Source organism: Poecilia reticulata, chromosome 13, assembly GCF_904066995.2.
Source record: "Poecilia reticulata chromosome 13, P_reticulata-male-v2, whole genome shotgun sequence".
Classification (NCBI taxonomy): Eukaryota; Metazoa; Chordata; class Actinopteri; order Cyprinodontiformes; family Poeciliidae; genus Poecilia; species Poecilia reticulata.
The window spans coordinates 28501016-28516869 of record NC_088842.1 but is presented as its reverse complement, the minus strand read 5'-3'; the positions used below and the strand labels follow the sequence as shown (position 1 = coordinate 28516869).

Sequence of the window (15854 nt, the reverse complement as noted above, 5' to 3'; positions counted from 1 at the left end):
TACTGGTGGGTGTTACACAAGCCCTTATATTTTAGCAAAAACATCAAACATCATTTATTTATTTGATAAAAATTATATGCCTGTGTAGAAAAGTAAAATTGAACTGAGTGGTGTCCGTAAATGGAAGAAATTGTAGGTAGATTGGTAAAAATGTCTTGTTTTCATAAGTCAGAAAATTTCTTAAGGCCACAAACAGTGTCCTGTTGGAAAAAGGGGTTGTATCAGAGAACTACAATTTTTCTTTTTTAAATATCTAAGGAATAAATGTTCTCCTGTAAGATACATGCCATCTCGTGCGTCTACCCCATTGCATTACTATGAATTTTGATTTCAATTGAGATGTTTTGTACTTTCTTTGTTTAATGCAAACATTAAGCTGTCCTTTCTTTCACACCATTTCATTCAGTGTGACAGTTGTGAACTGCTGTACAATTATTTTGAATTTCATAAGGCATAACACTAACCTTATCTGAGATAAAATGTTTTTTTTGGAGAGACAAACTGTGGTAGTTGGCTAAATGACGTTAATGTTGATTTTTTGAATTAATTTAAAAGGAAGTTTAAGGCAAGTGGCATTAAATGTAGCAATATCTCCTTCACCAGAAATGTCAATGTGTGTTTTTATAAAGTGAGATTATTGAGTTCCACATATTTTGGCATTAATATATTTTGGCTTAAAGTCCTGTATTAGATTGAAACTAGAAATCTGATGTTTACATACACTGTGTAGCGAATTCATAAAACACAAATCTGACATTAAATCTGACTACATTTTTCTTGTTTTGGACTTGCTAAGGTATCAAAAGTTACTTTTGTTAAGGAAATGCCAGAATACTTAGAAGGAGAGAATAATTTTAACCACATTTTAATTCTTTCTTGAAAGCTTGAGTAGGTAACTTTTATTTTAAAAAAGTGACATCTGACTCTGAAGCTTAAACTAAAGTGGCAAAGTGTTATAATAGACAAAAAAGGATCCTTTCAGCTGAGTAAAGTTAATTTGTCAGCCTAAAGTCATGAGACCTTGATTTAATATAAATGTTGTGGAGGGCCTTGAATCAGAAAGTTCTTGTTTGGACACTAAAAAGCCGCCCAGAGATAAAGCTGTAGAGGGATAGTGGACAAAAGACGAAACATTTTGTTTTATTCTTTCAAGAACAAGAAGTCTTATGTTTTCCGATTTTTTCGTTCTCATTTTTAGTTAATGTATATTTAGAAATATGGAAAAATCTAAATCTCTGTAAACCAATTATTTCTTTAGTTCGCATTATGTTGGACTTTGTAAACTTTCCTTCTGTGACATGAACTTTAAAATAATTTCCTTCCGTATGAACTCATATTAAGAGGATTTAATAGTGTTATGACTTGTGTGCCTGCAATTTGGGTCCGAATGTTTTACTTGCCTTGCAGGCATCTCTCCTGTTACACTGAAACTTGAAGCAATTAAGTGTTACTAAATATAATTCAACTTTGCATAAGCCACCTCTCTATTTGTAGTGCACTTCCAGGATAATGAAACAATAATATTTGATGTACCCCTGGGAACACTTTTTTCTAGCGTTGAAATGGATTTTAAAAAGAACAAGGTTACTTTGGGTCAATGAAAAATACCGCACAAAGTAACACGGAGCAGAATGATTATGTTTTTGTCTGTTTCATATGTTTGTGAACAGTGCCAGGTGAAAGCTTGGGTAATCTCTGTTGCTAAGAAATGTTGAGCCAAGAAAATGGCAATCTATTTTTAGCTCCTAATTACCATGAAACAAAAGGAGAGAAGATATGGAAATAAGAATATGGCTCTCATTCATTGGCATGTAGCTGATATATTTCAAACTCTTGTTTTATTAAACCTATTTTTGATAGATTTGTACTGACTTTTCTTTTAAAGGATTTAAAAAAAAATCTGTTTTTAAAGTAATTCATTATTTTGTTAGGTACTGATTGTACTTTCTAAATTCTTTTTGATGCAGATTTAAAACAGTGTTGGAAACACAGTATATTGATATTATATCAGTATATTGATATTATATCAATATACTGATATAATATATCCATATTATATCAATATATCCATATTGATATAATGGCATCTCACAGCTTTATTAGCTGCACATCAGTGATTCAAGGGGGTGTGCAATGGTGGTGCAGGGGTTAAGCACAACCCACATATGGAGGCCCTAGTCCTCAACGCAGCTGTCGCAGGTTCGATTCCCGGCCTTGGCGACCCTTGCTGCATGTCTTCCCCCTTCTCTCATTACCCACCTTCCTGTCAATTAACTATCAAATAAAGGCCACTAGAGCCTTTATTTATTTAGAATAATGATCTGGCATTAGCATTTTAGCTTCCAAAGTCTTTAATTGTGTCAGTTGTTGATGTCCATGTCCTGGTGCATCAGAAAATAGATTATATCTTCAACCCTACCAAAGTCAGACCGTACCGTCTTAATGTCACAGCTGCTACTGAGACTCAATGAACCAGGCACAGTTGTTCTGATCTTTTATCGTCCACTTGTGCTAAACCTGTCTGAATTGTACCTACAGTTTCCTAATCCTTACTGACAAAGAGATGCCTCTGGTGTGTTCTTCTAATGCTTTAGCCTTATCTGCTTCAAGGTTCAGCGAGTTGTTCGTTCAGAGATGGTATTCTGATAATATTCTACACTCGTCTCCGGGTTATTTAGCTGCTGCTGCCTTTCTTCCTTTTTTCATCTGGAATCAGTTTCCCCATTTTCATCCAACCCCCAACGCCAACAAGTCTTCTATTAAGTCCAAACAGAAGGTGTATTTGCTTAAGAAGTCGATGTGGCTGCTTGGCAAAGGTTGACTCTCACCCTGCATTGTGTCTCTGTGGTAACCAACTGTTATCTGAGAAAAATGTTTGAAAAAATGTTTTACTTTAACCACAGCTTTGGGTTCAAACTCAGATGTGGACAACTTCATCATGATATATTTTTCTGCAGATTCACAACTTGTCATATTGATCAAAGAGCCTATAGAGGACCAAGGTTTGTGGTTCAGTATTTGTGGATCAACCTATTTATAGATTTTTCTATGAAATGTAACTATGGATTACTTGTGGAAAACTTGTCTGTTTTATACGAATGACAGCATATCTAAAATATTTGATTGAAGATGCAGTTTGGGAAGCTGAATAATCAATAATTTGATTAGACAGTTGAAAGGGAAGCTGGAAGATAGTAGTGGTCATGCTATTGCCTGGTGTTTGCAAATCTAGGAGTGACATTTATTCTCATAGCTGCTGATTAGCTCTAGCTCCAACAATGTTGACATTAGCATCTGCTTTAGTGCTAAGACTGCGTATCAATGTGTCTTAATGTACATTTTGTGTTTGAACTATTAAAATAGGTAATTGTAAGTTCTTAGAGTGGGTCTCAAGTATTCATGGATATTTGCGGTGGGCTGTGATCTATAACCGGATCTTCAGCGGATCTTCTGTAAACTGGGTGTTGATTGTATCCCCAGCTGAATTCAGAGATGGTCTCTAATTACTGTATGTGCTGCGTGTCTACTTGCAGCTGTAAATAATCTGTCCTGTTGTCAAAGAGATGAATATTAGTAAGAAAACACAGTGGTGTAGGTGTTTCATGCTGGTCAGGTCTAAGACATTTCACACATTTCCATGCACACCGTTTTTCAAGCGTTCCAGCTTGGTCAGCTGGCCGCCGTCTCAGCAGTTGGCCATGGAGCTACTCTGTCATAAGTAGCCACCTGTTATTTTTCATACATCGCCAAAGGTTATAAAAGTCTCAGTTAAAAGAGAAAAAAAAATAGAATCCCTTATAGTAGCATATGGAGCATGAGTAGGAACTAAATGCACTCGATGCCGATGTTGAATATCGGCATCGAATATTCAGTTCGCAGTGTTAAGACGAACTGTTGTGAGGTAGAAACCGTGAGTCCTTGAGTTGACATCCCATAAATACATAAATGGTTTAACTTGTTTTGTTCAGAAACATAATTCTACCATTTGCTTTGTAGACTGTGGATATCCTAATGCTTGAATAAATGCTTGTTTTTTTGCTTGCTTTTGGCTGTGACACTGCCCCAAAGCATCATCAATCCTCCCCCATGCAGGTAAACAGCTGCAGAGGCGTTCCTGTCAAAAAAGTTTCATACCGTTTGTCTCACTGCTGCCAAAAAAGTTGAACCGATCAACCCACAATATCTCTTTGAAAAACATATCAGGGTTACACGGATATTAATTTGCAAACATTACATTTTATAGTGAAAATCCTATGAAAGAAACTTTTTTTCTTCTTTTTTTTGCTCATTTTTCAGTGCAATATTGTCACAAACAGAAGTAGAGAAATTCCCCAATGAAGCAGTGAAAAAAAATTGTCACCTTGAGAGCTGGTGCCCTCCGGAGATGAGTGAATTAAGTTTCTGTTTGCATGCTCAGTTCGAAGCTTAAACCTTCCCCCGCTGACGATTTCCCACACAGGGCACAGCAGAGAGGTCACTGATCCATCCAGGGCTAAAACAACATGACTGACAACTCTGTGTGCTCACACATGCTGCCAATTTAAAATCTGTAATTCACACGCTGGACTCCGGAAGTAAAACTGAAGGGAATACATGCACACTCTACACAGGAAGCCCCGCAGAATCCAGGGATCTGCTCTAATGGTGCATTTTACCACGGCTCCACTGTACTGCCTCGGGCAAAATGATGGATATTTTGCTAACTTTGCCCTTGCAAACTGTGGAAATGTATTAATTTGATTGTGTTACGGTGAATAATGCATCCGTCACTCGATACTATTCCAGTAATACATTGCTGTATGAGTGTGCTAACTACCACCCATGTTACTAAAACTTGCAAGTTGCTGCTGACAGTGAAAGAAAACAAAAAGCATTTTTAATGACCTTCACAGAATTCACAGAATGACAGCCAGCCGCTCTGTTTCCCCGTTTGTCTCTTTCTATCCTGGAAAGAACACGTTAGCCTTTCATTTACTTTTTAATTCATTAGTCAATCTAATTTTGAATGAATCCACATTTGCAATTATATATCCCACCCTGCCTCTTGTCCATGTCCTGATATGTACTAAAATATGGATGCAACTTATCATCTTGCAAGAAACCTGCAGATTCTTCTGCCGCCTTGTCTTGTGTTATGTCTGGGGCTGTCAGCAGATGGGATTTGGTAGTATGTGGTTGCCTTGGAGATGAGATAAAGGTTGTACCCAGGGGAGTTTGCTGTGTGGTGACTGACAGGTTTAGTCCTTTCTCATATCTCTCTCGCTGGGCACTAAGTGGGGTGGGCCCTGCAACCAGTCATGTGTTTCCTGGATGTTCAGAGCTCAACGCTGTAATGAAAACCTGCACAAAGGAATGGTGGAGCATTCTATAGGTGGTAGATACCTGTAATAACAGCCTTTACTACAGGGCAAACACGGTAAGGCAACATCCATGGTGAGGTGGAGAGTTTTGCCATTTCAGTAATTAATATCTTTTTGAGTAATTGCCAAAAGAATGTACATTTATTATACATGATTGTAAAAGTCAAAAAAATGGTTTTACCTTTGTTACTTATGCCGTACTTTGATTACTTTGCTCTCAGCTAAGCAACATCTGAAGAGTGAAAGCATCTCGACCCTGAAGAGCACCGCTCTTCTTCACACATGCTTCACATATTGAAAGTGATAGGTGCCAAATTCCTTCCCCTGCTGGATCTGAAAAGGCAGGCAACCATGGAGACTCTCATCCCTACTAAAGGCTTTTCTTTCTCTCCATAGTTTTTACCTTATTTTTGTCATTTGTCTTGACTTAAAGCAATTTTTTCATTGCTCCTGCATGTCTTTTTATGAATTGTTGTCAGTAACTAATGAATATAAAATGTAATGACATAAATAAAGTAGAAAGCACAGTAATTAGTTTTTAAATTCATTTATAGATCTGCTCTATTTGTTACTTGTTTTAATTTGCAATATTGCAGAATTGTTCCCTCATCTTTTCAATCCAAAGTTAAACATTGTTATGTCTAAAACCAGTGCAGTGGCTCTGCCCACGCGCATGATGCACTGTATGTTGGGCTCCATAGAAATATTAATAAGATTTTAAACATAAAAATATACAAAGCATCTTCATCAATTCAATACAACTTATTGTATTGAAGAAAATGATGAATTTCTTGTGCAGCCCTATCTCCAGTCTCGTGGTGGTGGTGGTTCCCCCCACCTCTTGGTGAACTTCAGTCTCACGTTTGGTCAGAACCTAAAGCTTCTTGTTCTGAGCGCTGAGAGCAGGAGCGTTGTTTCCGCGCTCCCAGACGGCGCGCAGAGCCAAGTAGGCATCTCAAGTTTGACAGGAGTCTGCCAGAACGAGAGCGCGTGCCAGAACACTATTGAGCAAGCGTGTGTGAGATTTATTGTTGGTTCAGCAATGCGCCGTATGCGCTCTGATCAGTCTGACTGCGTGCACAAATTGGTCACTGAGCACTCAAGTTGGTGGCAGGAATAGTGCCACGCAGATTATTTCTGCCAAGGAAGAAGCTTTGGAATTATCTTAGTCAGTAGAAAAAAGTGAAGCAATTTTTTATATTTACTAAAGCAACACAAAACTGTTTTAAACAAAATAAAATCGTGAAAAAATGTAATTACTAAAACGGTAAAGTTACGACTTTGAACAGCAGTGTTAAAGTCTATTTTTCTAAAACGATGTGATTAATGTAAAGCAATTCTGATGACTTTGACCTCTAAATATTTGTGCACTGGGCAGTCAAATGGCTAGAAACGTCACTGCTTTTAACAGACACCAAAATTAAACAAAAGAGTGGAGAAGACGAAGAATTGGCAAAAAAAATTCAGTCTCTAAGAGGGATGCCACAAAAAGAACGACAGCTACAATTGTCCTTACATTGACTAAAAGGTCTGAATACAAATTTATGTAACATTTAGATATTTTATTTATAAAGACCTTTTACAATCATTGTTATTCCCTTTCCTAATTATCCACTGCTTTAATGTTCTATCACAAGAAATATGAATGAAAACATTTACATATAAGAAAAAGCACAAAATCTGTTCATGTTTTTCTGAGGCACTGCGGATTTTGTCACTGAGTTGTCAAAGTAAGTTTTTTTTTGTGCCACCCATAAATTATATTAAATTAACTTTAGATGAATAAGTCTTGTAAAAGTATTATTATTTTATAGATATTTAAATATTTATACTGAAATGTAATTAGGTATATGCCAAAATGTCAAGGTTACGTTATAACTCAAGGTTGTAAGTTCATGCAAACTCGGTTAGAAACCATCTAAAAATTGCAATGACATATGATTCATAAGTTCATTTGAGTTCATGCTTGACTAACTGCTTCAGTCGTTTTTTATTAAACAGAAGGAGGATAACAGGGCCAAATCGGAGATATTTATTTAGGAAACTGAGAACAGATACCAAAGAAATATCTCATAAAATTATCTTTAGAGCCAACATGATAATCAGAATGTCCTTAAAATTGTTGGAAGGGGAAAATCGGGTCAAAAAGCAGCATAATCAATTCGCCGTGTGAATCAGCCATTTGTTAGGTAAATAGATTGACCTAATTTTGTGGTTGGTTGCTTGTGATGGACGACCTGAAGACGCATCAGTGTGTACTTCACCTTTTGTCCAGTGACTATCTAAAGGCTGCAGCACCTTCAGGACCCTTGATAGGACAATACAAGGAAAGAAATTGGACGCAATTGGCAAAAATGGGAAGACGACCCTGTTTTTCAAGCTGCAACACCCATTTCTTTCTTTTCCTTCAAAATAAAAATAATGCCTTTATTTGACAGGGGCATGAGTTTCTCTTGTGAGGGTGCGGCTTGTCAGTATGCCAGAGCTAAAAGATCATCCATTATTGATGGTCCTTGGAGAACAACCAGACAACTGCATATCTTTATTGATCTAAAATCTGCAGCTTATGATGGAAGCACATCAATGGCACAATGCATCTTCTAGAAAAGTTCCTCTCAGTGGCACTCAGAGCAGACTCGCTGTGCTACATTTTCCCGTGGCCAGTCATAATCAAGAGAATATGTTTGACAAGTACAGTGTAAGTCCCTGGATTTATGATCTAAGTATAAAGTACAGTAAAATACCTTTCTAAAACACATTCCTGATCTAAATCTGTTCCTTTTAGTCGAGGCCTTTACATACTAAGCAAAGATAAATTTGTTAATTTTGGTATTGAGAAAAAAAACCACAATGTTTGTTCTGACCTGGACATTTAAACCCCCCCCCCCTCCAAAAAGATCAAGAGCAGAACGTCTAGAAAGTCTTGATAGTTTCCTCCCATTACATTTTTTGATCAATCAAAAAAATATTGCTGTCAGATATCACATAAAAAAGATGACTCCCAGAGGATATCAAGAACAACCTGTGCAAACTCAGAAACCACAACAGTAAGAGAAATGATACAAAACTTTTTTTTTTTTTTTTCATTTCTGGAACTAAGGAAATTTGTGTTTTTGCACATCCATGGAGTTTGCTGGTGGTTGGAGTCTTTAACCCCAATGGATACCAGGGGTCCACTATAGCTAGAATCATCGAGTACTTGAGTCCCCCTCTAAATATACATATCTGTTTTAATAGTTGAAGCAGCAAATGTACCATAATATAATATAGTATGTGTGTCACCTATCTTGGCCTTTTGTCATCGTTTGTGGTGCCGTTAGGATATCTAGTTGACATATACACACCACATTCAGTGCTTTTTAAACCTCCCCTAAAAATCTGTCTAAACATATTTACAGCTTTTCCATAAAAATTTCAGTTCAAATGCTGACATGAGGTGAAAATATTGTAGAAAATCTGCATTTGGAAAAACATTCACATTGATGAGGTCGGGGTCAGGAGCAAAACAAAAATCATAGGGTATTTTAAAGTAGCAACACGAGTTTCTCAGGTTGTGAACAAAACTGGGTAATTTTCAGGACACCAGATGGACCACTAGCAAAACTTTTCCCTCTGGGGGGAAAATATCTCTTCTCCTTCTGCAATTTTAACAAAAACTCTACAGAAGTGTTTTCCAAACACATGACATATTTGCACTGAAACAAGCATCAGGTTCAGCTACCGAATTTTACATGATTTTTAAAGTCACCATTATTCTTTTTTATAACTAAGCCAACAATGTACTTCAGTCCCCCAAGAATTGGGTAATGTTTTGTGCCATTTGAAATTATTTGCGACATTCCAATGTCTTCCACATTGCATAAATACAGATAAAGCGCCTCCACATGGAGACAAAATGGGTTTTAAATCTAACGTTTGAGGAGAAAAATAATAAAGTAGTTATATTAACGCAGGCCCCAGAATTAACCATGCTAGCTGAGAGTTTTAATCATTTAATTGTCATTTTTTTTCACTAGACAGCTCATTCTGAATTGCTATAAGCTACAGTTACATAGGAGAAGCCCATGTCCCTGAACAACACACAAAGTGCTTTTAACATTTCATAATTCATTTAGAATTATAATTAAATGCAAAACAAGATAGGGGCTCTAAAAACACTGACATTTTCGTTGTCATCCACCACAGTTTAAATGTACATTTTGTCACTTGCACAGTGACTCACTAATTGCTTCTCGTCTGCTTTCGCCCCTCATCAGCGGCCATATCTTCACTTCAAACAGCGCAGAACTTAAAAGACCCCTTTCTTGCACAGTAGGAGAAGCATGCAGTGATACAGAGTAAACTGTAGTCACTGTTCATGTGACAGAAGACTAATTAGTTACCATCTATGAAAAACGGGGGCGGGGGTTGGTTTAACTCGAGATTTGCAAGTCTGAATCAAACCTGTAAAAGTTGTTTCACAGATGCTGGCGTGGATGTGCGTAATTATATGCTTTTCATCCTACTCGTTTCTGCTTAAGAATTTGTGCTTGAGCTCTCTTTCAAGGCCTCACACTAGCTGTCTTTACCAGAATATAAAAAAAGAATGAAGCACAATGGAAGGGCATAATATTAATGTTAAAGTGGATATGTTATCTGCTGTTGGCAAACAGAAACTGGAGTGAAAGATTTAAGCAATTACTTTTGACAATAAAAAAGTAGGGGTAGAATGAGTACATGGCACGAAAATACTGCAATATTAAAACAAGATTTCTCCTCTCAGTAAATTCTTATGAAGTAATGCTCAGTGTCAGAATGACTTTTTCTGGTGAAATAACTAAACTTATGATGTTAAAATAAGGGCTTTAAGTGTTACAGTTAGGGCTTTTGTAAACGATTATTTTAGTAATCGAGTAATCTATAGATTTTTCTTACGATTAATCGAGTAATCGGATAAAAACAATTATGAAATACAATATTGGTAAATCTTCCATAACACCAGTGTTACTATCGGATATCAACATCAGTCTATTTTTTCCACATTTGAGCTTCCCTACCAGTTACTTTTTTGTAGACCGGGGGAGCAATACGGGATATTTACGGCTCCTCCGTTCAGAAACTCATCTACCAGCCATGTTCCGCCTCCCGTTTGTTCAGACCGGGATGATATAAGTTTATTGTGCGGTTCGGTCCGTAAAGCTGCTCTTACCCTGTAAGCATCAACCCTCAGCCGCCCGCCGTGTTCAGTCTCTCCGCTCAAGCTGCTGAACTCCCGGCATCGCGCCGGTCATTTTAAGGATGTTTATTGGTCCCACAAAAACAATGAAAACCCGGAATTATCACCAATCAGTAAAATCCCCGCGGGTCGAACTTGAAGATTGGACGTTATGCCGCTAACACGTAGCTTCCGTCAACAACTCAGAGACGGAAGTCAGAGCTCCGCGCAACGCAAATAATGTTCCGGCTGAAACACGGTGCGCTAAATGATAAAACATAAATTAACGAAGCTTCGAGGCAGGTCAATTTTCCTCGAGGAATTTTAATAATCGAGGTACTCGAATCACTCGAGGAATCGTTTCAGCCCTAGTTACAGTCTTTTCTGTCTGTTTCATGAATTGAAATAGGTAACAGAAGCAGTTCTGGTGTTAGCCTGTTGTACTCACAGAGTCACTCATCTGCCTGAAACATAACCAACAGACATCAGTTGCATAAGTTAATACAGTAGAAAGAGCACATGTACTGGGAGGAGTGATTAATGGAGTGGGAACAGGTGAGACTCATCAACTTAAATGTGAAAGGGCACAACAACAAGGATCTGAGTAGAGAGATGACAAAACACTGCTAATTACGAGGAGGGTTGACATACAATAAAGAAACAATAAAGGTCAGTGGAGCCCCATCTATCCACAGTTCAGATTTCACAAATTCACCTATTCACAGATTTTTCTCTGGAACATTATTTCTCCAGAAAAAAAGTTGCCCATTGGCAGATTTTCTCGTAGAGTATATGTAACATATTTGAAACAAAATTCAGATCGGAAAGCAGAAATATCCACTTGACATGCTGTTTGGTGGTTATTGCAAAATAGTCAATACAGGAGTGCCACTGGTTTGGTTTAGACAGAATAAAAAAAAAATACCCTTCATTTATTAAATGTATATTTAGTGTTTTGCAACATTAAATATCTCTATAATATGGATTTTTATGCAAATATGCGCTGGGTTCTTAAAAGGCACAGTGAGGTGTTTTTCCGTGTCTGAATGAATGTTGTTTTTAATGTCTTGTTTCTTTTCCCACCAGGACTAAAATAAAAACAAAGTGGGAGGTTGTATTTTAGGCAGGCTGTGTGCAGGAAATGATAACCTAGTCATGTCTCTCCCCACAGAATATTAGACCGTTAAAGCTCCTCTAATTCTTAAGTGGTCATGTTGCTCTCCTCCCTCTGCAAACAATGAAAAGTTGCTCGTGGCCACTGGTGAGTCAGTGCTGATAAGTTAAAGGTGTAAGGCTGTGCTTATAAAATGGGTTTATAAGAAAATTCGACGGTTTTTTTCCTGAGGCCTTTTGTGCTTAGCAGAAACATAGCTCATGTTGTGTGGTTTTAACAGCAGGCGGAAGGTAAATCTTACTTTTGGAAGTTCTTAAATGAATTCAAATAACATATTTAACAAGCTTATTTTGTGGTGCTGTGATTTGTTTGATTAAAATGTTTAAACTTTTTTTTTATATTCTTTTAAATAAATGCATGTGGTTCAGTCTGTAACTGGCCAGAGGCAAAATACCCAAAATACTGCTTTCCCCCGTATGTTTTCGTCTCTAATGACCAGCACTTTATTGATCTCTAATGATCAGCCTCTTGTTTCACTTCTTGAAGAAGAGAAACTCCCAACACCTGTGACCAGTGATTGAAATAGTTCTTTTTAATGGGCAGCATCTGAATTAAAGCACAGAGAAATTGCCAGGTGTATGGAATTGGTCAGTTTCTATGACTAGCTTGTTACAGGCACTCAGGAAAATAAAAATCTGCCTTCTTTAAAGTCAGTGAACACACCACACGGTTCCTCCTCTTCAATACTTTTTGGTGCATGAGCTGTTGTTGAGGGACTCAAACCAAGATGTTTTAGGGAGTGCAATGTGCTTTAATATGAAGTCTGAGAAAGCACACAAACAATTGCTAAAAATCTATTTCAAAGGTAACAATATTATTTACAACATATCGAAACATGCCTGTGTTTCATTCAGGCTGGGGGAGAGGGTAAGGCTTTACTTAGATAACAGGAAGGCTAAGTGGAGTACTGCAAAGTTGATATATTATCCCTTTGAACTTTCAATCTCAGTTTACCATGTCATTTGAGAGTCTTCTGTAACATTCACTTTTTGGTTTAAGACTTTTATTTTAGTTTTATGAGTTTTCCTTTGTTGGTAGATCCTATTGTATTTGGTTCAGATCCTCCTGTTTATCTTCTCAGCTTTTTACCGTCTCCTCTCCCGGCTCAGCTGCCATTAATTTTATTTATTTGTATGTGCCTGGTTTCCAAGTCACCATCACACTTTCATTGTATGTAGACTCCCTGGTTTCTTTGCTCATTAATGGATTCTTCTGTTGCTCTCATCTTTGTTCCCTGTTCTTATTTTTCTCATTTCAAGACTGCAAGTTTTTCATTTTATTTATTATACAATCTTCCTAACTGCATCTACCTGCTGATGTCCTGTCTGCATTTGAATGCTCCTAATCCAAAACACTTAATAAGCCACCTTTTGGAAATAATAAACTCTGGTGAATGCACACTAATGCACACTGCAGTTTTAGTAAAATAATGAGTGGCATGCTTGGCTTCTCTCTGACTACTCTGGCTTACTCTCGCAATCCAAAGCTGCATATTAAGTCAATGTATCTCTCTAAAATTCTCAAGTGTTGTTATATCCTCACCCAATGAACGCTGAAGAAACACACCAGCACTCTCACGACTTGGCACGGATAAGCATGTGTAGACGATGAATAGATGTTCCTAAATTTTCTCACCTTATAATGCTTATCGTCCTGTCAAAGTTTTACAAAAACCAGAGATGCACTGTGATTTGGACATCTGCATTTTATTTCAAAACCTTGCATATTGCAGCTTTTTTATTTTTATTTAAAAAGTGATCTATCAACCAAAATAGGTTGAAGTTCTTTACACATGATTTATGTGCTATTTGGTCTTTTTGAAGGCTGCTGTTTATTATTTAGTAATTTTCTTGTGTAAATACACAGCTAGTCTGTATACAAACTGGCAGTAAACTCTAAGAAAATTACAAATTTTAAGAATCCCACAAATTACAGTAATTATCAATGAAATGTAGTTTCCCTCTTGAGTCAAGCAAACATTATATAAATGGCAGATAATATTATTGGTTCTGCTGGAAAAACAATCTAAAATCTGTACACGCATAAATATACACTTTATACCTGCTCTGTTAATAGATCACTAATGTGTTATATAATTGGGTTTTAAAGAATATTGGAGTGTTTTCCCATTGACATCCCTCGCCTAGAGTAAAGACATTCATCTAAGGAGTAATGTTTTCTGTCTTTTCTCAAGACGTTTTGAAATATTCCACAGATACAAAAATAGGACATTAAATCACAGTTAAACGCCTGGAATGAAATAAACATCCAAAGTTCTTTGCGAGGAGAGATTTCCAAGATTGATTTCAACTCTAGGGTTTATCAATTTTAGCACGAAGGTAGGAATTTTCCTTTAGGCCCAAATCTTACGGACAAAAGCAAGAATTCTAATCAATAAACTATCGTTGGTTATTATTCCAGTCACTTTCACGGTTGCTGATGTGTGAATGTCAGTGAGCATGGAGTTTGACAGTCGGTCTTAAAAGGATATTATTTTACTCTGTTCCCAGACACTGTCAAGAACAACTTTTGCTTGAAACTGTGTGAGTTTGTCCCCTGCCTGCATTAAAGACAAGGTCTGGAAGGAAGGTTTTCTTGGCACCAGTCACCACATGGTTCCCCCCACCCCCCCAAAAAAACAAAAAAACATACAGTTCCTGGCACTTGAGGGAAGAACAGTGAGTGCTCAAAGAGCTGTCACCCCTCACTGTGAATCATCCAGTGCTGCATTAACATATCCTGGGTCCTGAGACTTCTAACTTTTCACATATTTGACATTAGTGAACCGATCCAAGTTTTACTGAAGCCAAATGGTTTCATTGAGTAGGTATGTGGTAGGATTTAACTAGGTATAGAAGTTATACATTCTCCTGGAGTTAACACACGACTGAAGGGGCAGTACTATGTGTTTTCCAGGCATGTAGTGGCATTTTATAGCACAATGAACTGAAACCTGAAACCTCCAGCTATTATAAATATACTGCATATATAAAATACTACTTGAGATATTAAACATTGATGCCTTAAAATTTGGGTCTCTGTCTCAACCATGCATCCCCTACCCTCTGTTCTTCATTTTGTATTGATTTCCAAAACACTGCATGATTAATATAATGTAATATAATATAATAAATTTCAAGGTGCAGGTGAATTCATTCATCTGCATCATTTTAATGCAAATTAAGTGTTAATTGTTGGGCTGCTATTGCCTGACAACTAAAAGGAGAAAAAAGCCCCACATACCCTCTCCACAAATGAAAAAAAATAATTATTTAACTAATGACACCACTTAAAGTTACCATTAAGTCTTTTACAAACTGCTGGAAGCTGCAGTCATTAAAGGTGTTTTGTGATTATAGGGAGCTCTTCGTGTGTGCTTGTCTTTGGCACACACTTAGTCAGGATTTCGGAGCTCGGTGGTTGTTGACTCGGCCTCCTTGCGAAGCGACTCTGTTTACCATATGACTTTTGGTTCATAGCGAAGGGGCTTTGAGGCTTCCCATATTTGGCCAGAGAGCAGGTGTTGGCAGACCGCTGGAGGATTTTTGTTTGATTTAGTCTGTGAATATAATTTGGCATCATTTTTATTTCCAAGCTTTGAGCCAGTGGCGTTCTCATGTCCCCATGGCTTGTGCTCCGGTTCCAGAAAGCGACACCAGTCCTTTCGTAAATAAACAGAAAACAATTAGACCGCAGTTTTTTTTGTTTTTTTTTATGCAGTAGCAAAATAAAGAACATTTCGTCTTAATTACTCAATTACTTTTCTGGAGCACAAGTTACTGGAAACAAGTTAACATAAAAACAAATACATTGGTTGTTTTTATTTAGTGACAGATTCAGATGTGCTCCACTTTATCTTCTGCTCTGTTCGTTTTCCAGGTCTTTCTGCTGCTGTCCAGAAGTTCTCCCAGTCGTTGCAGGAGTTCCAGTTTGAGTGCATAGGTGATGCTGAGACAGATGACGAGGTCAACATTGGTAAGAGTCATTTGTCATGGCACAACTCTGTCATTTGTCTCAGATTCATTACTGAAGCTTCTGTAAAGCCACTGGAGGGAAAACTGTTGCTTTATTGCAATTTGCAATGCAAATTACACCACTTTTGTAAATTATAAAAAATAAAAGAGAG

At 37.3% G+C, this 15854-nt stretch overlaps 1 protein-coding gene across 2 annotated transcripts in view; it reads left to right on the top strand.

Moving 5' to 3' along the window:
• The window catches only part of arhgap42b (Rho GTPase activating protein 42b), a 94927-nt gene that overhangs the window by 12423 nt on the left and 66650 nt on the right, over positions 1–15854 (top strand). For both annotated transcript variants that reach the window (XM_008426417.3, XM_008426415.3), the window contains exon 2: positions 15608–15703. In XM_008426417.3, the coding sequence (XP_008424639.1) occupies positions 15608–15703 (96 nt within the window). The remainder of the gene's footprint in view (positions 1–15607; positions 15704–15854) is intronic.